General features: G+C 41.6%; 1 protein-coding gene across 5 annotated transcripts; it reads right to left on the reverse strand.

The window, feature by feature from the left end:
• Positions 1 to 27,877, reverse strand: LOC113260575 (cyclin-dependent kinase inhibitor 2A-like). Of its 5 annotated transcripts, none has more exons than XM_057313488.1 (3): positions 27,697 to 27,783; positions 2,871 to 3,177; positions 1 to 620 (listed from the first exon to the last, which is right to left on the reverse strand). In XM_057313488.1, exons 2-3 carry the CDS (start codon positions 3,172 to 3,174, stop codon positions 595 to 597), a joined length of 330 nt encoding a protein of 109 aa, XP_057169471.1. In that variant the 5' UTR covers positions 3,175 to 3,177; positions 27,697 to 27,783; the 3' UTR covers positions 1 to 594. The 5 variants fall into 5 exon arrangements, with proteins under 5 accessions (XP_057169471.1, XP_057169470.1, XP_057169469.1 ...); XM_057313487.1 differs by lacking the exon at positions 27,697 to 27,783 and adding an exon at positions 27,598 to 27,685; XM_057313486.1 differs by lacking the exon at positions 27,697 to 27,783 and adding an exon at positions 6,463 to 6,627 and having other exon boundaries at positions 2,889 to 3,177.
• Between the last annotated feature and the right edge of the window lie 11 nt (positions 27,878 to 27,888).

Here is a 27,888-nt window from a genome sequence, read left to right on the forward strand (position 1 = left end):
TTATTTGACAGAGAGAGACAGAAAGAGAGGGAACACAAGCAAGGGGAGTGTGAGAGGGAGAAGCAGGCCTCCTGCCAAGTAGGGAGCCCAATGCGGGGCTTGATTCCAGGACCCTGGGATCATGACCTGAGCCGAAGGCAGACGCTTAACGGCTGAGCCACCCAGGTACCCCCACTTTTTTTTTTTTTTAAGTGAACCTTGGCACTACCATTTGACGGCCATTTGACGCTGGAAAGGCCATGTAACCCATTTAAGTTTCGTATCCGAAGTTCACTAAATGTCTGTAGTAACAACAGTGCCCTGCAGTGTGCGAGGCTGGAAAGAGGAAGTGCCCACATAGGCCTAAAGGACTTGTTCCAGAAAACTCCAACCCAATAATAAAAAGGCAGAAGCAGTGTTAGTTTTTTACCTTTTATAACAATGTATAAAAGAAAATTTAGGGGAAGGTGAATGCACATTAATATGAAGGGGTCTGCAGTGTTAAAAAGCGCGATTTTATAAATAGCGACTAAGCAGGCAGGCAAAGGTTGGGTGGGGTGGGGTAATCCACTTTCATTGATTGAAGATCAAACCATTTTGAGGTGTCTTTAGATCTCAATCATTCTTTAAGTCCGGGCTGTCTGCAGAGGGCAGAAAGAAAACACATTAGAAACTAGAAGTCAAGGATGTGGACCCATCCCGCCTTCCTCCCATGGTCTCCCACGTGGTATTCAGACACTAATGAGCAAGGTTCTCAGAAAGCTTCGCTCGGCTCTTATCAATATCCACCACCCCTCAGCGCAGGGTCTGTCCATAAGGCTGGACCCTGCCAGCAGCCCGACTCCCCGGCCTCGCTGATTGCGCGTCGCGTCCACTGCGCGGCTGGCTGCTCGGGCTCGCCGAGCTCCGGGCCCGCCAAGCGAGGGCAGGGAGCGTGCGGCCAAGCCACCGGCGGGCTGGCGACACGAGAACCCCGGTATATATAACGCGTGCTGAGGGCATGACACACAGCGCCAGATGCTGGCCGTGAAAATACCGCCTCGCTCTTCGCGTATCCGCAGGCGTCTCTTGCATCTGACGCGGAGCGACTCAGCGACATGCGTAAGCTCAGGGCACCTGAGGCGCCGGAGCGGCTGGGCACTAGAGGGACATTCGGTTCCAGCCCTGTCGTCTTACTCCCCAGGCTCCCTCTCCCAAACCCGCGAATGGCTTTCTAAAATTTCTCAGACAAGATCCACGTTTCGAACTAACATCCTTCTTCTCTGATCTCGCGCTGTGCTCGCTTCAGCCCGCCTTTCTGTCCTCCTAAACCGCCACCGGCTTTGCACTTGAGAGTGTCTCTGCCTCCAGTCGCTAATCTCTTTTCATCAGTCAGGCTCTCCGACCGCTCTAAGCCCCTCTTCCCATTCAGACTTCACTCTTACCCATCACATTGGTTTTACAAACTGGCTCTCTGAAAATACGTTGTTTATTGCTTAAAGTCTGTTTCCCAGAACGTAAGCTCTATGAGGGCAGGACTCCCGTTTTGTCTCTTTCATTTTAAGTCCCATCCAAAATGGAGCTGATTATGTAGTAGGGAGGGAGGGAGAAAGGGAGGGTAGGAGGAAAGGAGTGGATGCACTTGTGTGCTTGGGCAAATCTCTTAGTTTTGCTTATAAGGGGTTGCTCTGTTTATTTGCTTGTGGCCCATTTCAGTCGTCTAATCCTTCTCCTCTTCAGCTCCTCTCCCGTTCTTGCTCCGCGCAACCGGCCCTATGATTGGCCCCTCGCCCCTCGCCCGCGCTGTGTCGGATGCGAACTTCAGTTGGTGGAGAGAGGGGGTGGGCAGGCTAAAGGAGATCTTCGAGCTTCCCACGCCCAAGGCAACAAAATTCGCTGCATCTCTGGTCCAGGGCTCAGAGTGAGTCTCTCCCCTCTGTTCTCTCAGGCCCCACTAAGGCCAGAGGGTCTAATGCCCCAATTCTGAGCCAAAATGGGATAGATCTTAGTGTCTTCAAAGTCATGGTTTACCTTAAATATTCATATATACATATATATATGACCATATATATAGTGGTTTCCCTTTATATGGTTCTCATATGATTCTTATATATATATAATGGTTCTCCCTTCAGAAAAAATCAGTAAAGTTGGTACTTTAGGCAGGCAGGACTGGAGGTGGAGATCAGGGGCCACAAGAGAAGAAGGCTTTGTGGTTGGAGAAGGAGAGGGCAAGAAGGATCATATGGTCATCTCCCTCACACAGCAATCTTCTCTCGCAGAGAAGAAGCAGCTTAAGAGAGGGTCTCTGTTTCTCTGAGAGTGCAGCAAATCCCCATGTACAGACTGCCAGGGTTGGAGAGGTCGCTCTCCCTTGGGCAGCTCTGGAAAACAACACCGCATTGAGCAGAGGGTCGGATTTAGTCAAATTTCGCAGTAGAGTTGGGGGTGACAGATTTCTGCCGGGCCATGCCACGCGCAAATGCTTTTGGAAATAGCAGGTTGGTCCAGCTACCTAGGTATGCTAATGCGGAAACCGAGGGTAGTGGAGTGGATGCTGCTGCCTGCTAGTTTGGAGGAAGAGGGGCCAGGAGACCTCCTGCCTCCCAAGTCATCAATGTTCCACAGTGCAGGGCTTGAGCTCCAGGAAGGGTGAGTGTTTGCAGGAATAGGGGAACGGTTTGTAGGATGGGTTTTTACTCTGCGGAAATCCATCTAGGCTATTTTCTGTCCACAGCCCGAGCGAGGCACTGCAATTGGGACAGTGGGGTTGTCTTATAGGGTGGCAGTGTGAGAGCTGAGGCGAGACCCAAGACCCTGCCTTCCTGGAGCCAGCTTTCTCTTCTGAAAAAGGAGTGCATTGGGCTGCAGAAGCTCTCTGAGTTTCAACTCTTATAGCTGCCACACCTCACCTGCCGGGCCTTCCGCACCTTCCATACTGGCGTGGCTACCAGCTTCGGTGCCCCCCGCGGCTGCGCGCAGGTACCCGGCGACAGCGCGGTGGCCCCGCTCCTCAGCCAGGTCCACGGGCAGGCGGCCCCAGGCATCGCGCACGTCCAGACGCGCCCCGGCGCGGTGCAGCACCACGAGCGTGTCCAGGAAGCCCTCCCGGGCCGCGTCGTGCGCAGGTCGGGTGAGGGTGGTGGGGTCGGCGCAGTTCGGGTCTGCGCCGTGGAGCAGCAGCAGCTCGGCCACGCGGGTGCTGCCCATCATCATGACCTGCCGGAGAGAGCAGAGTGGTCAGGGCGGGGACGGGTGGCAGGGGCAAGATTAAAGAAACTATTTGTGAAGCTCTCACACCGTGCAGAGGCCGGTACGAGCCACAGGAATCTAGTTACTCTCTATTTGCTTTCAGTTACCAACTCCCTTAGCCAGGTCTCCTACTCATTCCATTTTTTCTGTACACAATGAATTGCATTGTATTCTCCAAACTTTTGCAGAGTTCCAGCCACAGACAGAACACTGCCAGGGGCACAGACAATAGCAAAAGGGTGAGGGACAAACTGGCTTGAACTACAGCCTAACCTCCTGTATTTCCCCCCTCATTTTGATACAAAATTATGTAAGGCCCAGAGATTTTGTATGGTTTTCTGCTGTATATCCAAGCCCAGGACATGGTAACTCTTAAAAAGTGAAAATGAAAACAACAACAAACCTTTAATTCTTGTAAAACTTTTAATCTACATTTAGCCTCCCAGAATGTTAAAATTCACTGTCTTATTAAAGTATAAAATGAGCTTTGTCTAACCAGCCCCCCAATTTCCTTCTTGTGGTAAGCTAAATAATGCTCCCAAAGATGTCTACTACCTCACACTCGAAGGCTGTGAATATATTACCTACATGGGAAAAGAGACTTGGCAGATGTGATTAAGTACTTTGAGGGAGATTAATGTGAATTGTCAGGATGGGCCCAATGTAATCACAAGTTTCCTTATAAGAAGGTTACAGAGGAAAGATCTAAGAATGGAGGTCAGAGAGAAGATGCAGCAGCCATGAGCCAAGGAATATTGATGATCATTAGAAGTTGGAAAAGACAGAGAAACAGATTCTCCCCTAGAACTCCCAAAAGAAATGCAGCTCTGTGGATCCTCTTTAGACTGCTGACCTCCAGAACTACAAGATAATATATTTATGTAGGTTTGACACATGAAAGTTGTGGTAATTTGTTACAGCAGAAATAGGAAACTAAGAAACTTCCCAAGTTTACACCCTGAGAGTTCATTAAACCGGAGGTGCTCCCCTCATTTGGTTCATAAATCATCTTTGAAACAAAGTCATTGCACCAAAGAGGAATCTTTAAATAGTATCCACAGTCACAGCAACCTTAAAATTTGAGTGTTGCATGGTGGACAGTGAAAGCAGATGATTCTTTTTTAGGGTAACCATTATTTGGTTATATTAGTTAGACAACAGTGACTGTATAAAGAGAAATTCCTTGTTTTTAATTACATTCTGCATTAAACATGAATTATTTAATTTCTCTAAACCAAGGAAACATAGTAAGTTATACTAGAGTGGTTGATTCTTGTCCTGGAGAAAGTGAAACTGATTTAATTTTTAAAAAGAGAGAAAATATGAGTGAACCAAATTACAGCTACAAAAATAAAAACTATTGCAGTGGATTAGGACAATTCACTGTTTTAAAATAAAAACTGGGAAACCTCTCACACCATTACTTATTTATGCAAGACTTTTAATAGATTATGGCATCAATTTCTAGAACAAAGGGACCACGCCCAAGGATGCCAGAATCTTTTGGAGGCTTTACTGCAAGTGCCAGAGCTAGAAAACACATGTCTAAAACCTGTTTTTAGAAGAAGTCAACTTCCATGTTTATATATAATGCAGGTGAAAATATAACAGATGAAACATTCTGCTTATCCAATGAAGTACTTCATCATTTAACTGATTTTAAAGGTTTTCATTATATTTTGCAGTATTAAAGTATGAAAGGAAACCTAGCATCTAAATATTTAAATCTAAATAGCAATCCAAAGCAAAAAGAAAAAAATCAATTAAATGAATATTTGTAGTGCTTAAGTCCATTTGATAAGACATCAAGAATTAAAATTTTCTGTAGACTACTTAGCTTTATATTAAACACAAGTTTGGTTAGGATTCTAAACCAAAATCATGCCCCCATTTCCTCTATGTTCTTATCTTCCCTATTTAAAAAATTGTTAAAACTAATTATCCAACTTTCTTTTCTCTTTTTGTATTTAAACGAAGTCTCTTCTAACATATTCCAGAACTTCAAGTTCAAACTCACAGTCTCCGAGCAAAATTTTAGAGAAATTAGGAATCATGCATGCATTCCTTTTAAAGGACTCATGCTTTTCTTCTACCATCACACAACCTCTCTCCTTTCAAAATCTCTTCACACTTCAAGTCCCAAATAATCTCAAGTTTTAAGGCATTTTGGTTTTATTTTCATATCTGTATTTTAAAGTGTATGAAATTTTTCCTATGTAGCATAGTTTCAGGAAAGGAAGATTGACTTGTGAAATCTGTGAAATTGCAGGTACAGTTACTTTCCTTTGTCTTGTTATTGCTGGAATTTGTGCAGTAAGCCTTTGTTTCACATACATTATATTTTTCAGAATCAGAAATCACTATCAACACTGGGAATACAACTAGGGTGGTGACTGCCAGGAAGAAATCGTTTTTGTAGTCTGGATTTAGGAAGTTAGTGAAGGCAAACAACAACGACAAATACCGAACACCCCCCCCACCCCCACCCTTACCCACAACTGGAGGGAGGAGGGGAGAAACGACATTTTTTGAACAGTGAGGAATTGAAAACTCTGTCTCAAATAAGTTAATCTATAGTAAGCAAGTTAAAAGTAACAAAAATAATAGGAGATACCTTCAAAATTGTAACTAAAGTGATATCATTTCAGGCAAGATCACACTAATGTTTTTCTTCATGTATGTCTGTCTGTATTACCTAAATTCTTAGAACAAGCATATATTTTCCTTACTTGGTTTAAGTAAAAATAAACACAATACATAGTTGCTTCTGAATAATTTCAATTGAGATTTATTCAATTTACACAGAAGAAGGTTTCCACTGCAATCCCCCCCCCCCAAAGGAAGATGATCAGCTCCCTTCGGGGAATCTGTGAGCTGGGGGCTAGTGGGCCCAACAAACCTTCCATTTCTTTAAAATCTTGCTTTTTACCGCAAACTTTCGCAACCGTGTTATCAGATAAAGAACATACCTCGAACTGTATTAACGCGAATAAGTTCACCACCCCCCCCCCCCCGCCCCAGATCTCCACACCACTCTAGGGATCTGCACTCCACGTGCCTCCTCATTCCTCCGTGGCTTCCTAAGCCCCCAGGACGTGGACACCGGGAGGTCTCCAAACTCCACCTGAGAACTCATCAAGAAGTCTCCCCTTACCGAGAATCGAAACGCTGGCCTGGTTCCGACTCCCTTACAAACCCTGTGCTCCCGAGTCGCCGCCACCCCCTCCTCCCGCGGCAGGCCGGCTCACCCACCTGAATCGGGCTCCGGCCCTGGCGGTTCCGCGCGTTGGGCGGCACCCCAGCCGCGAGCAGCGTCCGCACCTCGTCCGCCCGGCCCCGGGCCGCGGCCGTGGCCAGCCTGTCTGCGAAGGACTCCATGCTGCTCCCCAGCGCTTGCCCCCTGGCTCTCTCCCTCCCTCCGCCGCGGTCGGGCGCCAGTGGCCCGCCCCAGCCTCTCGTGACCAGCCCGCCCCTCCTCTCCCCTCCTCCGGGGCCGGAGGAAGCCACCCCCCGATTCTGCCCCTCGACTCCTCCTGCCGGAATCTTTCTATCTAGGAGAGCGCCGTTCTTCTGTTTTCCCGAGGAGGCGCCCTTCAAGCTGAACTTGCCGTGAGCGTGACACCCCCTGAAGTCCACGCGGGGCCTTTGCTGTCACGGTTCCGCGGCTCGCCCGGGGTGGGGGGGGGGCTGGCGCGGGGAGCCTGACAAAGCCGTGGGGGAGGGGGAGCCCTGGGCCCCTTGGCAGCAGCCCCCACCCCGCGTCCCCCTCCCTCCCTCGGGCGCTGCGCTCCCCCGCCCCCAGCGGAGACGCTCGTGGTCTCAGAGCGAGTTCACTCGGTTAGAGCGACTTCGCTCTCCTGTTTCCTTCCTCCCCGGTACAACCCCTCGCATTTGAAAGCAGCACAGGATTCCTAACCGCCAATTTCGAACCAGGGTGTTTGATGTCGCAGGCAAAGTATTGCTTCCTCTTTTAATCAGAAGAAACAGCTAACCCTTCCTCGCAGTCAGAGCCCTGCCGAGGATCGGTATCACCGGTGCCACTACGAGGCTTCCCTACTTTTAGATAACTCTCCCCCTTCCACCATTCAACACCTGGGTTCGCGTGCTGGGTCCACCATGCCAGAAATCCTTGCGCAAACATTCATTTTGGAGAGTCTGAGAACCTTGCCGAGGATCGGTATCACCGGTGCCACTACGAGGCTTCCCTACTTTTAGATAACTCTCCCCCTTCCACCATTCAACACCTGGGTTCGCGTGCTGGGTCCACCATGCCAGAAATCCTTGCGCAAACATTCATTTTGGAGAGTCTGAGAACCTTGCCGAGGATCGGTATCACCGGTGCCACTACGAGGCTTCCCTACTTTTAGATAACTCTCCCCCTTCCACCATTCAACACCTGGGTTCGCGTGCTGGGTCCACCATGCCAGAAATCCTTGCGCAAACATTCATTTTAGAGAGTCTGCCCACCCGCCAGCAGCCTGTCCTCACTGCGCGCGCGCGCACACACACACACACACACACACACACACACACCTGTAGAATGGATGACGACGGCGAAGGATTCCCCTACTTGTGCAATGCCTGATACTAGTGTCTTGTGTAAGGGCTGGCTCGGAGAAGATGAGGTCTATTTAACGGGCATGATGGAGATTTCTGCCAACAAGCACAGAGGAAACTGGCGAGAGAGTCTTTGGGCTGATAGACTCTGTTCTTAATAAATAATTACTCCTAGACCAGAAAAAAGTGCTCAGAGCTCTAGAAACAGAGTTGCTTAGTGAATCAGAGTCTATCACGATCACAGCGAGGAGTTCAGAGCGAAGGGCGCCTCCTCGGGAAAACAGATGAAAGGCCCTCTCCTGGATGGAAGGACTCCCGCTCCTCTCCCGTTCCCCCCACCCCATCTCTTCTTCCTACTGGAAAAACCTCACAATTATCTTAGTTATAAAATGGGAGGCTAAGAGTGGTCCCTACCTCATAGGGCTGTTGTGAGTTTTAAATGAATTGATGAACATACAAGCATTTAGAACAGTGCGGCACATCTTAAGCTCTTCAATTTTCCATTTTGAGGATTCTCTTACAATCTTGCTGTGAGGCACAGAGACTAAAATGCTTTGGATAGAATTATGAATATTATATGAAAGGGAAGGCCAAGAAGACTGGAAAGATAAAGAACACCCTTCACCACCCTCATATTTAATGAAAAGTTAAACAGAACTAAGAGTATAATAAGCGAAAGAAAATCCAGCATGGTTCTATTTTTTCCTGTGGTTATTACTTTTTTCCTGTGGCTAATATATTTTAAAATATATATTATTTTTAAAAATTGGATTGCTCAGGCTTTGCCGATGCCTTCAAGCACATGCTTAATCTGCCTACTAGATAACACAGCTCTACTCAAGAGCTATGTTTCAATCCCTAGTTGACTTCTCTTCAAGCCCCCAAAATACTTTCAGTTGCTGTTAGTTCAGGCAAAACATGGAGCTTTAAAATGATGCCGGTTGGGAAGCCCGGGTGGCTCAGCCGGCTAAGTGTCTGCCTTTAGCTCAGGTCATGATCCCAGGGTCCTGGGATCCGGCCCCAAGTCCAGTCAGGGGCTCCCTGCTCAGTGGGGAGTCTGCATGCTCAGTAGGGAATCTGCCTCTCCCTCCACCTCTCCCTCTACCCTTCACCTCACTCGTGCTCTCTCTCTTTTAAATAAATAAATAATAAATAAATAAAATTTTTTAAAAAATAAAATGATGCCAGTTAAGGGGCATCTGGCTGGCTCCGTCTGTAGAGCATGTGAGTGTTGATCTCTGGGCCATGAGTTTGAGCCCCACATTAGGCTTAGAGATTACTTAAAATAAAAAAAAAAATGATGCCAGTTAAAACCCTTATGGGATGTAAAATCTGTTCTAAAAAATAAATTTCTGTGCTTTCTCTATTTTCCTCCAGGTACCTCTCAGTTATCTGGGCAACAATGGTGTGGGAAATTCAAACTGTGGCTGAGAACATAAAATTATTTAATGTAGCTTAAGGTATGGTATGATAGGGAAGGGGAGAATTGTGGTTGTGGTATTGGGAAGGAGGGAACAGGTTTCTCTTACAATGTGTCTGACTTTTAGACCAGTATCAAAATTAGTTTCCATCACTAAAATAATGGCTTTTAATCTTGGAGCAGGGGGAGTAGGTCTTTGATAATCTGTTGAAAGCTATAGACCCTCTCCTCAAAAAATAAAGTATGTGATAATTTTTTAAACTAGTGTGTTAATTTGCATACGTATTTTTAAAAATATTTATATATTTATTTTCAAGAGAAAGAGCTCACTCCGCACAGTCAAGCGAGGGGTGGGGAAGGGCACAGGGAGAGGGAGAGAGAGTCTCAAGCAGATTCCTTGCTGAGCTGGGGGTGGGGGTTGATCTTATGACCCTGAGATCATGATTTGAGCTGAAATAAAGAGTCAGATGCTTAACCGACTGAGCCACCCAGGCACCCCTATTTGCACATGTATTTCTGAATATAACTTTCAGGGAATTCAGAAACTCTTCTAAAACTCAACTACGGATTCCTACTTGAGAACTCATTAAACTCTTATGCAATATATTGGACTACTGTTGATGAAGGAAATGCATGAGGGAACCATATAAAACAACTCTTGGACAAATTATATACAGACATGGAAGTTGATTTTTTCCAAGAACAGGTTTTAGACAGGTATATCCTATCTCTGACACTTGCAATAGAACTCGCAAAAGATTATGGCATCCTTGGTGTGGCTTCTCAGTTCTAGAAATGGATCCCATGCTCCATTAGAAATCTTGCGTAAATAAGTAGTTAATAATAGTGTAAAACTTTCCCAGCTTTTCTTTTAAAGAACCTACCATATTCCCAATTTACTCTTCCATATCAGCTCAGACCTGAGGGCCAGTACCTCAGAAAAAACAAAATATAAAGCCCAGGATCCTGGTGCTGGTTCTTCCAGCCTCAGATTGCCCATGTGTAAAATGGAATCATAATATATGTCACAGGTTGATTAAATGAGATGATGAAGCCAAAGAGCTTTCTGAATCCTATACTTTGTTACATATTGTTATTATCATTCCCAAACTTACTTGTCTTCCTCCTTGAGAATGTCATGGCCTTATTTAGGTTTGTGCTGCCTTGGCAGTTTTGAAAATCTATGCTATGAAATTTAAACTGGTTTCAATTTTAATCCATTTTTCAAGAAAAAAAAAAGACTAACACCCGTTCATTCATTCGACAAACTCAGAGGCTAAGGGTGGAGCATGGTGGTGTGGGGTGTTAAACATATGGGTTCTAGAGTAGGACCGCCTGAGTCCAAAGCTGTCCTTTTCATTTAATGCTCTATAACTTTGAACAAAGTTACTTACTGCATCTAGGTTTGTTTTCCCATCTGTATACATGAGATAATAACAGTACTTGCCTCAGAGTTGTTGTAGTTGTTAAATTGGCATTACACATAATGTGTATTGAAGAGCAAAGGGAAGCAGAAGATGACACAAGAAAATGAAAAGGGAACCAAACTTCTGGTGGCTTCGGCAGAGGCTGCACAGATGCTGAAGGCTGACCCGAGCCTTGGAGAGAGGAGTAGGAATATAAAGACGTACAAGGAGGAGAAAGACGTTCCAAGCAGAGGTGAGAATATGTGAGAAGACATAGACGTTCAGAACCACTGAAAATAATTCACTGGGATGTATGGTAAGAAGCTGGAGAAATAAACTCCTGCAAAAAGACCCTTCAGAGAAGCCTGGGGAGGACTGCTGGGATTGTCAGAAGGAAAACCAGGGGTGGATGGGATGGCAAGGAAGTGGGGACACTATGTGGACTATTTTTTCCCAGCTTAGCTGTGATAGTTCACAGCAATGTAGGGTGATGGGAGGTAGGCGAAAGGAGGGAGGGGGTCTGAACACACACAAGGAAAGGTGCCAGGTGAAGAGAAGGACAGCTAGAAGAGAAAAAAGGGAAGTTGAGGACCCAGGCAAGATAAGGTATTTCTGAGGACCTGAGGTCCCTAAAAAGTCAGGGAGAGATGGAATACAAGGCACCGAGAGCAGTCCTAAATTTAGACGCAGGAGATATAGCTAGATTTGAGAAAGGAGAAAAGGTCAGCACAGGGAGGAAGTTGAAGCACTTCCTTTCATGAACGAAGAGGCTGACTTGTTTGCAGTGAGGATAGATGGTGGGTTAGGAAGTGAGAGTGAATGGCATATCTGATAAAGGGCTAGTATCCAAAATATATAAAGAACTTATCAAACTCAATACCCAAAAAACAAATAATCCACTTAAAAAATGGACAGAAGACATGAATAGACATTTCTCCAAAGAAGACATCCAGATGGCCAACAGACACACGAAAAGACGCTCAACATCACTCAGCATCAGGGAAATGCAAATCAAACCACAATGAGATGTCACCTTACACCATTCGGAATGGCTAAACATTTTTAAAAGATTTTATTTATTTGACAGAGAGAGAGCAGCAGAGGGAGAGAGAGAACCAGCAGGGAGCCCGATGTGGGGCTCAATCCCAGGACCCCAGAATCGTGACCTGAACCAAAGGCAGACGCCTAACTGACTGAGCCACCCAGGCGTCCCAGAATGGCTAAAATTAACACAAGAAACAACATGTGTTGGTGAGGATGTGGAGAAAGGGGAACCCTCTTACACTTGGTGGGAATGCAAACTGGTGCAGCCGCTCTGGAAAACAGTATGGAGGTTCCTCAAAAAGTTAAAAATAGAACTACCCTGGGGCGCCTGGGTGGCTCAGTTGGTTAAATATTGGACTCTTGATTCCTGCTCAGGTCATGAGTCCAGGGTTGTGAGATTGAGCCCTGCATGGGCCTCCAGAGTCTGCTTTGAGATTCTCTCTCTCCCTCTGCCTCTGCCCCTCCCCACCTCTCAAAAGAAAGAAAGAAAGAAAGAAAGAAAGAAAGAAAGAAAGAAAAGAAAAGAAATAAAAGAAAAGAAAAGAAATTACCCTATGATCCAGCAATCATACTACTAGGTATTTCACCCAAAGAATACAAAATTACTAATTTGAAGAAAGAAAGAAAGAAGGAAGGAAGGAAGGAAGGAAGGAAGGAAGGAAGGAAGGAAGAAAGAAAGAAAGAAAGAAAGAAAGAAAGAAAGAAAAGAAAAGAAAAGAAAAGAGAAGAAAAGAAATTACCCTATGATCCAGCAATCATACTACTAGGTATTTCACCCAAAGAATACAAAAATACTAATTTGAAGAAAGAAAGAAAGAAAGAAAGAAAGAAAGAAAGAAAGAAAGAAAGAAAGAAAGAAAGAAAGAAAAGAAAAGAAGAAAAGAAATTACCCTATGATCCAGCAATCATACTACTAGGTATTTCACCCAAAGAATACAAAAATACTAATTTGAAGGGGTACATGCACCCTGATGTTTACAGCAGTATTATCTACAATAGCCAATTATGGAAAGAGCCCAAGTGTCCAGCAACTGATGAGTGGATAAAGATGTGTATACACACACACAGACACACACACACACACACACACACACGTATATTACTCAGCCGTCAAAAAGAATGAAATCTTGCCATTTGTAATGATGCAGATGGAATTTAAGAGTATTATGCTAAGGGAAATAAGTTGGTCGGAGAAAGACTAATACCATATGATTTCACTCATATGTGCAATGTAAGAAATGAAACAAATGATCATAGGGGAAATAAAAGAGAGTCAAACCAAGAAATAGACTCTTAACTATAGAGAAGGAACTGATGGTTACCAGGGGGAGGTGGGTGGGGGGATGGGTGAAATGGGGGACGGGGATTAAGGAGTGCACTTGCTGTGATGAGCACCGGGTGTTGTATGTAAGCAATCATACAATCACTAAATGTACACCCAAAACTAATATTAGTGAATCAATAAATTGTACATCCACAACTCATATTACACTGTATGTTCACTAACTGGAATTTGAATAAAAATTATGTTAAAAAAAGGAAGTGAGAGTGGTGAAGATTTAGAATCTCTGTTATGAGGAGAGAGGGATGGGCTGAGTAGGACTTAGAGAAATATTTCATCAGCCTGGAGAACACAGTTGAGCTTGAGACCATGATGCTGCGGAACCTGACTATTTTACTTAAAGAAAGCCTTGCAGTGAGGCCACCCCAGTAACCCTACACATCAAAGAATTTGGTGGAAAGGGTGGGGAAGTTTGGGACCACTGAAAATAATTCACTGGCATGTACAATGAGAAGTTGGAAAATAAACTGGAAACAAAGCCATCAGAGGAGCCTGGGAAGGGCTGCTCAGATTGTCATTTTAGATGTGACCATTAATTTAACACATCACCAGAAAGAGATAAAAAGCTATTTGAGAAGATGGTATCTTGAAATTAGGTTCTGGTTCTGACAAGGCATTGCAGGATTGGCAAGGTCTGAGAAGCACTGTGTGCAAACATATCATATGATAACGTTACTTTATTGGGAAAATAAAAGGTGTTGGAGAAGTAGCTCTGAATTGGGACCAAGTGACAGTCCTGATGTATTTTCAATGTCCATATCTTTAAAATGAGATCTATCTTGCTCTATTCTTTATACTTCATGAGGTCATATCAAGTGAAACACACACAAAAGCTGTGTTTAAAAGCATATATCTGTTTACCATAACCAGCATTAGTGTTTAAACAGTTGCCCAAAATATAGCTTGAGGTTAAAAATAAAATATACATAGAATATCTCTGGAAAGATACAGAAAAGTCTGTTAACTGTGGGGGAAAGAAATGAGGAACTGGGATGGACATGAGACTTTCTTTTTCACATTCTGCAACTCGTAATGTTTGAATTCCGTACCATGTGCATACACTAGCCATTCTGATTAATTAAATGAACAAAATACATTTATTAGACAAGGAAGAGTTGCCTTTCTGAAAACCATCATTCATACTTTGACAAAGAGTAACTGAAGACATATACTGTATGTCAGGCACTTGGCTTTAAGCTGTGGGTACAAAAAAAGAAGGGTCCTTAGTCATGAGGGTGTATTGGTAACAGCCATCAATATGTTTGCTTCTGTGCAGGGGGAAGGTGGTTTTGAAATGAGAAGAGCTCTTAAGGGGAGTCTACATTAACAGTATAGGAGAAGGAAAATGCATTCTGATAACTGACACCTCAGACCTGTGTAACTAGGGAAAAGATGTGGTATTTCAGGTTCAGGAGAGGATCCCATAATTAAGGAAAGTTTCTTAGGAAATAGCTTATTAGAGCAAGGTATGCTGCGTTAAAGAGCTTCTGGACACAGCTGGGTTAAGTCTGAAGAGATGGGCTCTAGGATTGAATGCTGGGTACAACCGGATTATTTGAAGACTAAGGCAATGGCAGAATAATTTCGCACATCCCCTTTAATTTAGAAGAAGTTAATAATTTAAGGAAAACAGAGCCCCAGGCCTAGTTCCACCACCTCTCACCTTAAGCAGGTCATACTTTATTCTGGCTTCAATATCCCCATTTACAAAGCAAGTATATTAATGACTGTGCCTCAAAAGATTATTGTTCAGCCAAGAAACATGCTCCCCCCTTGAACTGCCCTTGGGTAAGAATTCTGAGGGTTCAGTGTCCACTCTGGGTATTTTAAATGGGAAACAAGGACTTCCTTACATGAAAAATGGCAAAGAATTAAAGACTAGGTTTTCCTTTAATTATTTATCTTCCACAAGAAAAAAGGTACCTTTAACACGAAAGGGAGACCCCTGAGAAAACAGAGCAGACCTCCAGACAAATTTGCTGAGAACAGGGAATCCAGGATTAGCTCTATGGAAAATTCAAGATGGAGGATGTTTCCTTCTCCCTTGTAATATTCTCTGATTAAATCCAGTATAGCACAATTATTGAGTGTTTGCTATAAGTAAGGCACTCTTTTAGGGACTCCATGACATCTCTGTTCACTTAGAATGACCATAATTGGGGCGCCTGGGTGGCTCAGTCGTTAAGAGTCTGCCTTCGGCTCAGGGTGTGATCCCGGTGTTCCAGGATCGAGTCCCACATGGGGCTCCTCCGCTGGGAGCCTGCTTCTTCCTCTCCCATTCCCCTGCTGTGTTCCCTCTCTCGCTGACTGTCTCTCTGTAACATAAATAAATAAAATATTTTTTTTTAAAAAAAGAATGACCATAATTTTTTTCTTCCTGCTCAGAATAACCATATTTTTTTTTCTTCCTGCTCAGACAGGACTTTGGCAAGGAACAAAAACTCTAAATGACTTCACTTATTATAAACTTGATGCATAATTATAGGTAAGTCACAATTTTTCAATTTTAGTTTCCAAAGTATAAACTGGGTATAGAATCTGAAGTACATATCATCTTTCCCAGATCATTTTAAGGACAACTTAGAAGTGTATTATGTATTGTATAGCAGATGTCTTTTCTAAATTGTGCGTAAAGCAAATGTGATTTTAAATCTATGTAAGTTGTTTACTATTAGAAGTATCTATAGAGAGGCGCCTGCGTGGCTCAGTCGTTAAGCATCTGCCTTCGGCTCAGGGCGTGATCCCGGGGTCCTGGGATCGAGCCCCAATCAGGCTCCTCCGCTGGAAGCCTGCTTCTTCCTCTCCCACTCCCCCTGCTTGTGTTCCCTCTCTTGCTGGCTGTCTCTCTCTCTCTGTCAAATAAATAAATAAAGTCTTAAAAAAAAAAAAAGAAGTATCTATAGAGTGGGTTCTTATGAAATGAGGAATCTTTACAGCTCCTGAAAGCAATCATACCAGAATTCAGCTGTTTTGTAAATGTCTGCTTTTGCATATTGAGAAGTTTCTGAGGTGAATTGCTTCTATCTATCTGTCGCTATTTGGCCAGTTGAGAAAACTAAAATATTAGCATAGTTTATGTGTATATGTACGTCTGTCTATATATCTATCTACAGTATGTATTTGTGTGTGTGTGTGTATAATTTGTTTACCTGCACAGATATTGAGAATTAGCCTCATCCTGAGGAACAAAATAAGTAATAAGGTATATAATTAGAGGAGAGACACAGACAGAAATAGAGACAATAGGAAATTCATTCGAAATTGCCAAGAAAATCATAATGGCTACCATTTATTGAACTCCAACTATGTGGCAAGCATTAAACAGCTTTGCATATATCATTTCTAATCCCACAGCTGTCCCATGGGATAGAGTATTAGCCTTCCTTCACAGATCAGAAAAGCAGCAGCCCAGAGTACTTAAGGAACAACGTACAAGGAGATGGAATTCAAACTCAAGGTTAGCAGTTCTGGCTGAGAGGTCCATGCTCTCCCTGGTATGTCTCCCTGTTGACTGATTTGTACAGTATATAGTGGACAACTCAGCAATGCTTTCCTTTCTTTGAGAATTGTGCCCGCAAGCAGGTGGCAAGTCCTGGACCAGGGTGACAGGATCTCCACGTTCAGGAACTACTGTGTTTCTGAGTGAGCTACTGATGGTTAATACACATGATGGCAGAAACGTGGATCTTGATGTCCCTTCAAAGTCACTTAACTCTATCATTTTTGAATAATTTTTTCCTGATTATAGTTCACACGTGTAAAAAAAATTTTAAGGAATGAGATATATAAAGAAAGTGAAAAATTACACTGCACAGAAGCAATGACTGTTGACATTTTGAAATGTTTTCTTTCTTTTTCCTTGCTTAGTTCTTGTATATATGGTATTATTCTGAAATAAGCTTTTCCTCTCACTTATCATTAAAACGTTTTCCTAAATTCCCTAAAAAATCCGTTTACAACCACCACTTTTAACAGCTACAATACATTCCACTGAGACAATGTTATAGTTTACTTAGTGATGCCCCTGTTGTCAGATATTCTAGGGGTTTCTAATTGCTACAATAAATCGTATTGCAGCTTTTCAAAAAGGCTCTTTCAATATAAGGCTCTTGCCACATATTACAAATTTGTTTTTCCAAAAGCTACCCCCCTTGATTTATAGATAAGAAAATGGAGGGGTGGTACATTGCCATGGGTGCACAGTTAATAAATATTTGTGGCAGGTCTTGAAATCAATCCTCTCTCCATAATTTTTCTGTGGCTACAGCTACTTACTCTGACTTGGACAGACGTGGTTGGTGAGAATGTCAACCATATCCTTAATAGTCTTGGAGACACAAATGAAGCATGGTAATGAAACAATCCCAGTCTCGATACTCTCCTAGACCCAATCCCTCCTTTACTAGCTCTATGGGCTTGAATAGTTATGGGACCTTTTTAAAATTTCAATTCAATCCATAAACATATGGTATATTAGTAATTTCGGAGGTAGAGTTCAGTGATTCATCAGTTGTATATAACACCCACTACTCATTATATCATGAGCCTCCATCTTCCCACCTCTCAAAAGTGAGGAAGATAAAGCTTAGCTCATAGAGTTATTATAAAGAATTAAAGAATGTCAGATATATAAAAATCTAAGCATGCAGTAGGCTCTTAATAAATAGAACTTTTTTTTTGGAGAATAGATAAGACATTTACTATCCTGTTACTCATTTAGGCCATCAAAGTCAATTTCCTCTGGCGTATTTGTGTTGTTGTTACTATACATTCTGGTGGGTACCTGTGGTTTGAACAAGCCAACTCCTTTCCAAAAGGTGTGATTAATTTTGTCTTCTTTGAATTCTAATCCCCTGAAAACAGAGCTTCTTCATAATAAAGTTGACTGTGTTAAAACAAAAGAACTTGCACAAAAACCTTCATTAAATCATGGAAACTAACAATGAAGCAAGTGAACGTTCAGTGTTTCCCCACATTCATTGTCACCCACCGCCATTCCTTGGTGTGCAGTTCAAATACCAGGTACAGTGGGGAAAGTATAGGCAAAATTGAGGGATTATAAAGTTTATCTTCTCTAAACCTCTATTCCCAACCTCCCTCTTTTTCCTACTGGTGGGATAGATTTTCTCTTTTCAAACACAAGTTGCCCTCTCAATTGCTAAGCATGAACACATATACTATTCTTTTTTTTTTTCAAGATTTTATTTATTTATTTGACAGAGAGAGGGTGAGAGAGAGAGCACAAGCAGGGGGAACAGCAGAGGGACAGGGAAAAGCAGGCTCCCTGCTGAGAAGGGAACCCAATGTGGGGCTCGATTCCAGGACCCTGGGATTATGACCTGAGCCGAAGGCAGACGCTTTACCCACAGAGCCCCCCAGGCGCCCCCATATACTATCCTATTTTTGTTTATGCTGCTGATGTATGTATGTGCTATTAGAATGCAAAGAAACTATTGAAACTCACAGAGAAATAATATCGTATTAAGTTTTCACTCTTGGGGGTGGGAGTTGACTGTTCATGGTTGATTGGATATAACAGTGACTTAGGATATTCTAATTTCGGGGGGAATCATTTAAGTTGAAGCTTTCTTCTTCAAATGGAGAACTAGTTGCCCTCTTTAAGAGTAGTCTGCCTTCTTGGGGCTCTATATCCTACTGTTATGTTCAAAAAAAATTTTTTTTTTTGCTTTTCCTGGACTTCTGAAGCCAAAGTGTCACCTGATATTATAAAAGATTATAAGAAATAATTCTGGTTTTGGATGGCTCTTCTTCAAGTGACATTCTTCACCTACTATGGGATTAAACTCCTCTGGAAGGAATCAACTTCATAATGATATGTATCAACTCTGAATAAATCAGGAAATGCTTCCTGTTCATGTCAGCACCTTTTACTTACAGCTGTAACATCTCCACTCATGTTTGCCTTTGAGTTTCTGGGTTGAAAGTACAGCTTTATATTTTTCTCTCCCATGGTTAAGATGATAACTTCCATACTTCATTTTTAAAAAGGCAATGATAACAGAATACATTTTACGTTTACTCTGCACCAATTTTATACACCTAAGTCAATATTACCTTAAGGAAGTTTACATAATATGTTTCATTTTTTGATATCCTCCTGAATGTAAATAATTTCACGCCACCTTCCAAGACAGAGATTCTGAAGGTTTTGAGGATGACTTTAATGTTTCTACTCCTCTTTCTTTGCATTCTCTCTCTCTCTCTCTCACAAACACACACACACACACACAGAGTTCTTTATATTAAAAAAATTTTTTTTAAACAAAATTCTGTGCCAAAACTATTGATTCCGATGTTCAGACTGGTGACAACCTTCTGGGGAATTAAAAGTCTACTACCCCAGTGACCCCTCCAGAAATTATTATTATATTGAGTTTTTTGATAACTGAAGGCAGGTCAATAACCTTTTTTCAGCTTTCTAAAACTAATTTGATTTCTCATCTTAGAAAACAGAGGTTCATGAATATTGTTTAATATCTATTTAATGATTATGAATACTATAGTTCAGAGTCATACTGTAAAGGCCATGATATAGGGCTCCTGAACAGGCATGGGTTTTAAAAAGTAGGCAAATTTACACTGATTTCACATGACACCTTGGAATGTGGCAGGGATTTGAACTGATAAAAATATTTTTATTATGATATGTACATTCTTTAAAGTGGAGTTCAGGAATTTCCAGCTAATCTGAATAATTAAAGTAAAATTAAGTAGGCACTTACTGTAAAAGTAAACTAATGTGCTTTCAAGGGCATAGCTTCATTTGGCACTTTAACAACAACTGACAAATGTATGCCAACTGAAAGTTCCTAATGCATCTTTACATATACTATTATATCCCTAGGTTTTATTAGATGAATACTATAGGCTACTGTCTCCGGTTTACAGATGAGAAAATGCAAACACTGAGTATTTTAAGTACTTAGTCCTAATGCTACCCAACTAGTAAGTAAAGGAAACAATCTAATCCCAGATCATGTATTTCAAGAAAGTGACTTTTCTACTTCATGATTTAAGTGATTCCTATGCTTGTGCATAGATTTCCCATTTATTGCTCTTAAGTCAAAGTGGGAATAAATAACTTATACTTATACATACATATATATGCATATAAATATATATTTATATATATATTTCCATATATATATATATATATATACATATGGAAATTATAAAGTGGTAAGTGGTTAAGTGCAGGCATTTGGGGCAAGAAGCACACCCAGTTCAGTTGTACATGAGTTACTGGTGAATGACTTTTGGCAGACCATACAACAACTTATCTGAACCCCAGTCTCCAGTTTATAAAATGAGAAAATAAAATCTCTAAAACAGAAGAATAATGTGACAACTGAATGAGATGATGTGAGTTGATGTGCTCTATTACTGTTAAGCTCCTTATAATTATTTTGAAGGAATAGAGAAAGCAAACTTGACCATAGGCTTTTGGAAGAAAGTTTCAATAAGCTTCTTTTAAAAATCATGTCACATAAAATATATTCGACTTCAATTATTCAGCATGTAAACTGAATGGAGTAAAATTGAAAGTATCCCATGTCCTATGGACATTTAACAATTATTTCAAAGTTAAAATGTACTATTTGTTCTACAGGTGAGACAGATTTGCAACTGGGGGGAGTCATTGTTCTTTGGATAGCTGCTGTTTCTTTAAATTGGGTGAAAGAGTTGTACAGTTGCTGAGTCAGATGATCTGGCAGCCTCGGAGAGTCAGAGCAAGAAAATGGTGGCACTCAAAAAAAAAAAAAAAAAAAAAGAAAAGAAAACAAAGCATAAGCTTTCCTAATATACCAGCAAAGCAGATATAACATTAGGCACATTGTACTTTAAAGGCAGAAAAATTATAATTAAGAAGGCAAAATATTTTAGTTTTTCTTATAATGGCTAATTATTTTTTTTTAGCTTACATTAGTTGTATATATTTCCTATCTGGTCATTGTGCTTTTACAGAGATACAGAGACCCACAATTTTTGTCCTCAAGTGCTTTATTCTGTGATGGCTACATTTTACTGCAATTTTGCCTTGATCAATACATTTAATTTAAACCTGTGGAACATTTCTTTGTTTTGTTTTCCCTCTCTTACATAATTTTAGATTGTCGTGTTTACCAGGCTGGTTTCTGTTTGGATAATAAAATGAACTGAAAGAAATCCCTTATTATCTATATCTATCTATCTATCTATCTATCTATCCATCTATCTAGAACTACTCTTTCTATGTAAGCAGGGGTAAGTATGTATAGTGTTTCAAGAAGATAAAATATCATAAATGTCTTATGTGGAAATTTTCTGTCTGGTGCTGCAAGCTTTAACATGCAAGTATATCCTGTTACATCCTTCCCCTCAAAATACATTCTGGTAGTAAAAACCTGGCATCTTAGAGATAATCTTCCAATTCAGATGAAGGATCACATAATAATAAAGAGTCTCCTTTATTTAGTAAAACAGCTCCTTCATTGATTACTGAGACTCTCAGTTCTTCCTGGGACCCAAAGTGTGACTGGCTGATTCTAAATTTAAATCTTACCTAAAAGCCAGGGCCTTGATTTAAAAATAAATAAGCAAAAATAAGGTTTCAAGAGCCACACTGTCCATATTTGCCAAAGGATGTTGCAGAAAGGCCACCTGTAACAGAATCCCCTTCAAGTGCTTTTTAAAATGTCGATTCTTGGGACTCAGAGCAAATATGCTGAATTAGATGTTCTGGGAGTGAGCCCCAGAAATGTATATTTTTAACAGCAGTTCAGGTAATGATGCTGCCGATAACCCTTGCCTTAGTTAGACTTCTCACTAATCTCATGCTTAAATTAAGAAAGTAAAGGCATATTTATTTACACCATTCTGATTGCACAATTTTATTAGTTTCAGTTTGTTTAAGAGATTACATATCTTTGTTCATATAGTTCTGAATCTCTACAAAACCTTTCTTCCTACTGGCTTTGAAACCATTCAAATAAATTCTGACTTTTTTTTTCTTTTCTTTTTAGGTGAAGGGAAAAACCGAGATCTTGTTGAAGAAGAATTAAAGTCATTTGTGATAAAATTTTTATATTTTCATGAACAGAGTCATTATGTGACTTACAACATAAAAAATAAAAATCAACTTATTTTTTGAAGGACCTCTAAGGCATTGGAATTTTAAGTCTTGTGCTTGATGGTTTTAGTTTTTTCCCCTTTTATTACTTCTTTCTGATTATGTAGGTCTGCCCAATTGCAGCAATCATTCTAGGGCTTATGAAATAAATAACTGCCTGACAAGCAGAGATTTTCTTCAATTTTCCTTTCTCTAAAAAATAAATGCTACTGACACTTAGTAAGTTCAACCATTGTCAATGTACGTGTTTTTGCTGACTACCCATTGAAATAGCATGTATTAGGATATGGTGAAGCTCTGCAGGTCCCAGTTGGCGGGCATTTTCTAAGATGGAGGACAGCCTTAAAGAGAGGCCTTCTTTCCCCTACTGAACAAATCCTTTATTTATTCCCCAGGTTTTCTCCACTGGTTGGCTTACTGTCATAGAAGTTGGTCTTGTTTTAATACTTACTTTTTTTTTTTTTTTTAAACAGAGGGAAAGTTCTCAAACACAAGGAAAGCTGCAGTATGAGAAGAAAACAGTTGAGAGAAGAATTTGAGGCAAATTCTTCATCACTGGAAAAATACTATGGGTCATTTTCTTTACCGTCTTGTACCGCGGACAGAGGAACAAAGAGGAGGAGGCCTTTTCCATACTCTCTGGTCGCGGAAGGGATTGGCTGCTGACTTCTGGGACGCTTCCGCATGGTGTCTGGGAGTGAACCTCATCTATTCCCTGATCCTCTCCTCCGGAGATAGGGATTAGCCAGTTCCAGGCTGGGGAGGTGACCAAGAGACGTCCTCTGTCCTACCTTGCACCTCTCCTGAATCCACGAGGCCACCTCGGACTCTGCCTGCCCCCACTTCCTCCTCCATCTAGCGAAGCCCCATTCTCGCTCTACGTGTGACCCCCTAGTCTGTTACTTTGATTAAATCTTACTTGAGGAAATAGTTGGGGTGTGGGGCGAGGCCCAGGCGCGGCTAAAAGCAAAACAGGTGCATTCGTGGAGTGTGGCGGTCAGGGGGCCATGCCTCTCAACTCTTGCTAGAGGGTTCTACCCCAGCTGCTAATTAAATTTCCGGGATCCGCATCGTCTCTAGGAATTGAGACAGTGGGGAGCTAGGGTCCAGGAGGCTGGTTGCAGCCGGGAAGTGGGGGAGGCGAGGTCCGAGCCCCTTTGAGTCTCGCTTCCTATTGGCGGGCTCTTTCTGGGGTGCTGGGGAGGCCCGTTGCATCCCCCGCCCGGCTCTGGGAGGCGGTGAGCTCCAGCTTGAAGTGGTCCGGAGAGGGCTCCTGAGAGGATTCCTAGAAGGGGGCAAGTTATGTGATAGGAGGCCTAACACCCAGGCACAGCTGTGCATTTACCGTCTAGGTAAAAACGAAGTAGGTTGTGAATAGGCACTGGCGTGCGTTAGTCTGAAATCACAACTCTCTCTCGTGCTTCCTCCAGACTTTACAAGAACCTTCTTATGTATGATACTTGCACAACTCAGTTTCCTCACTGCCTCCCCCAATCTAACGCTAAGCAGGCTCTAGTTCATCCCTAACGTATGGTCATTTCAGGCTTCGAAAATGAGCTGTATTTTTTTTACTGGCGATGGTCATGACACTTTGGAAAACTCGAAAGTATAATGAAGAAATTAAAGATGACCAATCCCAGTCCCCCCATCCTAAGAAAAGCACTATAGATATTTTGGTACATAAATAGGGTGTGTGTGTGTGTGTGTGTGTGTGTGTGTGTGTGTGTCCAGAGAGAGGAAAAGAGGGAAAGCAAAAATAAGAATTGTTCACTGTTTTGAATTTTGAAAAAATCACCTACCTTTATAATGTAATCATTTCACATTCTATTAAATATTCTTCAAAAATGATTGTCTATAATATTCCAGAGTCCAGAATATTCCAGACCATTATAGCAGAGTATACTTTTGTGCCACAATTTAACATCTTATTGCTAGAATTCAAGGCAATTTTCAATTTCTAGCTACTATTTATCTATCGATCTTTGTCATAACCTCTCTTTTGCTGGATGATGCCTACCCAGAGAATAATTGCATAAGATGTATGAATTTTTTTTCTGATTAAAAAAATATTTTTAAAGTAAACTCTATGCCCTATGTGGGTCTTGAACTCAAGACCCCAAGATCAAGACTCATGTGCTCTACGGACTGAGCCAGCCCGGTGCCTCCAAAACTGTATGGATATTTTAAAAGTTCTTCATACCTACAATAAAAATGTCCTTGCCAGTGGGGTGTTTAAAAAGTGCATTAGCCTCATTAGTCAATAAACAGATACCATATTAGTGATCATTATGTGAGAAGGAAAATTTTGAGATCTGTAGCTTTTTAAAAAAGCTATTCAAGACTATAATTGTTTACTTAGAAAGTGAAAGAATATCCGTTGTTTACATAATTTAAACTGCAGAAATAAAGCACCACAAAATTTTTTTCTCAAGTTAGATTTTGCAGCAGACAGAAGGATTCTCTGGCCTAAGGTGTTCTAGTATGGAGGGGCAAGTGAGATTGTTATGCTTCTCAAAAAGGATGAAAAATTAAAAAGAATAAAAATACTGGGTCAAATATTCAGCCTTCCTTTAAGAAAGTATTTTTGAGATGACTTGGATCACTTTACATAGGAGTCATTCACATGTTGGAAAAATGGTTTCGCTTAACTTTACCATGGTAGTTACTAGTGATGAACTAACATGTAATTAAAGAGACCTATAAAATATTACGGACATAGACAAGGTTATGTCCTCCCTACCTTAGGATGACAATGGACTTTTTAAAATTCAAGAGTCCCCAAAGAAGTAAATGAATATTAAGTTTTGGTTACTGAAAGTGTCATTGTTTCTTTAGGACAGAATACAAGCTGGGGATCAGGCACACATTGGGAATAATGGCTTATGCTGACTGTACAGTGCTGACCTTGAGAGAACGCTATGCTGTTAAAGGTGATAAAAAACCCTAAGGGTTCCCAAATAGGAGTAAACAAATGAATACTTCATCTCATAAAAATACAACTGTTTTGTAAACACACCAAGGTAGAAGTAACAAATCAATTAATGTAACTCATCAGGCATGTGTGAATAAAAAACTAGTAATATGGAATTTTATTATATACATTTTCCAGTCATATAAAAATAAAAAGTCATAATGAACATAGTTGCAGAAACCTTAAAAATAAAAAATTATTACACCTTATATGTTTGTATTAGTATTAAGTAATTCACACAAATAATTTTTTAGCATTGTGGTTCTTAAGAAATTGAGTGAATCCCAACATAATTACCATCCATATATATTCTTAAGTCACTATAACCATAGGCATAATATATATTTATGTGAAATATATAATCGAACATCATTTATAATTAATACTTCCATATGTCACATATATCTGTATAATTTCACAAAGTTGGACAATTGCACAACTTTTTAAGACACATTCTATTCTACCTAAGTTGTGTGTCCTGTCTTCAGATATTTACTAAAAATTGGGCCAGGGGCACCTGGGTGGCTCAGTCATTAAGCATCTGCCTTGGGCTCAGGTCCTGATCCCAGGGTCCTGGGATCCAGCCCGCATAGGGCTCTCTGCTCAGCGGGAAGTCTGCTTCCCCCTCTCCTGCTTGCTTTCCCTCCCTCGCTGTCTCTCTCTCTGCCATATAAATAAATAAGATCTTTAAAAAAATACAATAAAATAAGATAAAAATTGGACCAGATATTTACTAAAAATTGGGCTTTTCAAATAGTCAATACATTTTAAAATAACTTTACATATTATTCTTGAAAATTTTTTTATACTTAAGTAACAAGAAATAAATGGCTACCTTCAATGAATCTATTATTTTTATATTTTTAATATTTCATAAAAATATAAAAGGAATACTGTATTTAATACACTATTACATTGTGTATTCCTGAAATAGAAAACACATACTTATGAGATTTACGTAGATTAAAATTTTCTACTTTGTTATTATAGATGCAAGAAGCAACCTAATAGTTTAAGTAAAATAGCTTAAAGTAGAGAGTAATAGTAACAACTCTGATATTCAAAAACATATGGTGGCGAAACGTTTGCTGGTCAGAATAAAGCACCACAAAACAAACAAACAAATAAACAGGGTCTTATTAATGTTTTAAAATGAACCGAAGTTAAGTACAGCAACATAACATGAAATCTTTTACAAGCTCTTACTAATTGTTTTAAAACACTGAACTTTCATAATAATATGAAAAAGAAAATGTGTATTTACCCTATAAATTGTAAATTTTGAAAAAGATTTTATTTTTAAGTAATCTCGACACAAACGTGGGGCTCCAACTTACAACCCGAAGATCAAGAGTTGCCCGCTCTACCGACTGAGCCAGCCAGGCGCCCCTGCTTGTAAATTTTTGTAAATTGAGGCACTGAACTAAACACCCGTAGTTTTAATTGTTTTACACTTACGTGACAAAGGCCTATAAAAGTTACAATAAAAAAATAATTCCTCTTTCCCTGGCCTTTACTTTTTCAAAACATGTATTCCCGGGAAAATGGATGCCCCAAGTAAGGTCACAAAAATGAAGCCTCGTTAAATTGCTTTTAGATTTATACCCAAATTCTAACTAGGATTCTGCATATTGTAGCAATATGTATTTTCAATTATTCTGGTTATAGGAAATTACACCGAGTAAAGATTTGTCTGATCTGAGGACAAAACTACCTAGGATTTTGTTTTTCAGTAAGTAGGCCTCATTTTTTTAAAGTGTTAATTGTGGCCTGAGATGATTAAAATATGATCGGTTGTGATTTCTCAGACTCACCACTGTAGGTCTATTTTTTGCTAAACATTTTGCTAAGCACCATCCCGAGCAGTTTGAATCAGTTAGGGCTCCAAAAATGAGATCTCCACCTTACCACCAAAGCCCAACTCTCCACTGACCACAAAAGCAAGTGCTTGCTCCTTCGATCGGTGTTTACTATTTCGGGAACTTACACCATGTGCGAGCCCCCACCCTGGAACATCCTCCACCTACTGTAAGGAGAGAGGGTCGACCTGGCAGGAGCGAAAACAGGTGACCCCCATAAAACTAAGACCGTTAGTAATACTTTCCTCCAGGGCGAAATAAAGTGCCCTAGAAACACACCTTCACTGTGTGTGTGTGTGTGTGTGTGTGTGTGTGTGTATGTGTGTGTGTGGTATGTGGAGGGGGTGTGTGTGTTTACTGACTCCCACCCAGGAAATTCACGACTGACCGACTTCTGGGGTGAGTTTCGAATCTCCCGGTGCGCCCCGAAGTTTCACGGCAATGAGGAGGTGTGCGAAGGGGGCTCTGGGCTCAATATATTGGGAGCACCACCGCACCTCTAAGTAACTGTAACCCGAATGGGGAAAGACGGGAGAGAAACCCCTAGAAACCTCCTCCTCCTATCCTGGTCCGGAAGATGGTTTATCTATATTAAATCATACCAAACAGAATCTTCCAAGGGCCGCCTGCGCCCGGGACTTTTCGAGGCCTTTCTTACCTGCTCTTCTAGGATGCGGCTGCTGCGCTCTGCGACGGCTCCTCACTAGCTTTAACACCAGGGCCGCAGCGGCCCGCACACCCGGCTCTGCCCACTCACCCGCCGGCCGCGTGATCCGCACCACAAAAGCCCTCACTCGCGGCGGGCCACCAGCGCGCCGAATCCGCACTGTGATCAAAAACGCGCGCACCATACTCTCGCCGCCGCCACCTCCGCTGTGCTCCGCGACCGCTGCGCCGCCTTTTGGCATCAGAGGTAGGCAGCGCCGCGCCCGCCCCCCGATCGCCGACT

Source organism: Ursus arctos, unplaced genomic scaffold, assembly GCF_023065955.2.
Source record: "Ursus arctos isolate Adak ecotype North America unplaced genomic scaffold, UrsArc2.0 scaffold_18, whole genome shotgun sequence".
Classification (NCBI taxonomy): domain Eukaryota; kingdom Metazoa; phylum Chordata; class Mammalia; order Carnivora; family Ursidae; genus Ursus; species Ursus arctos.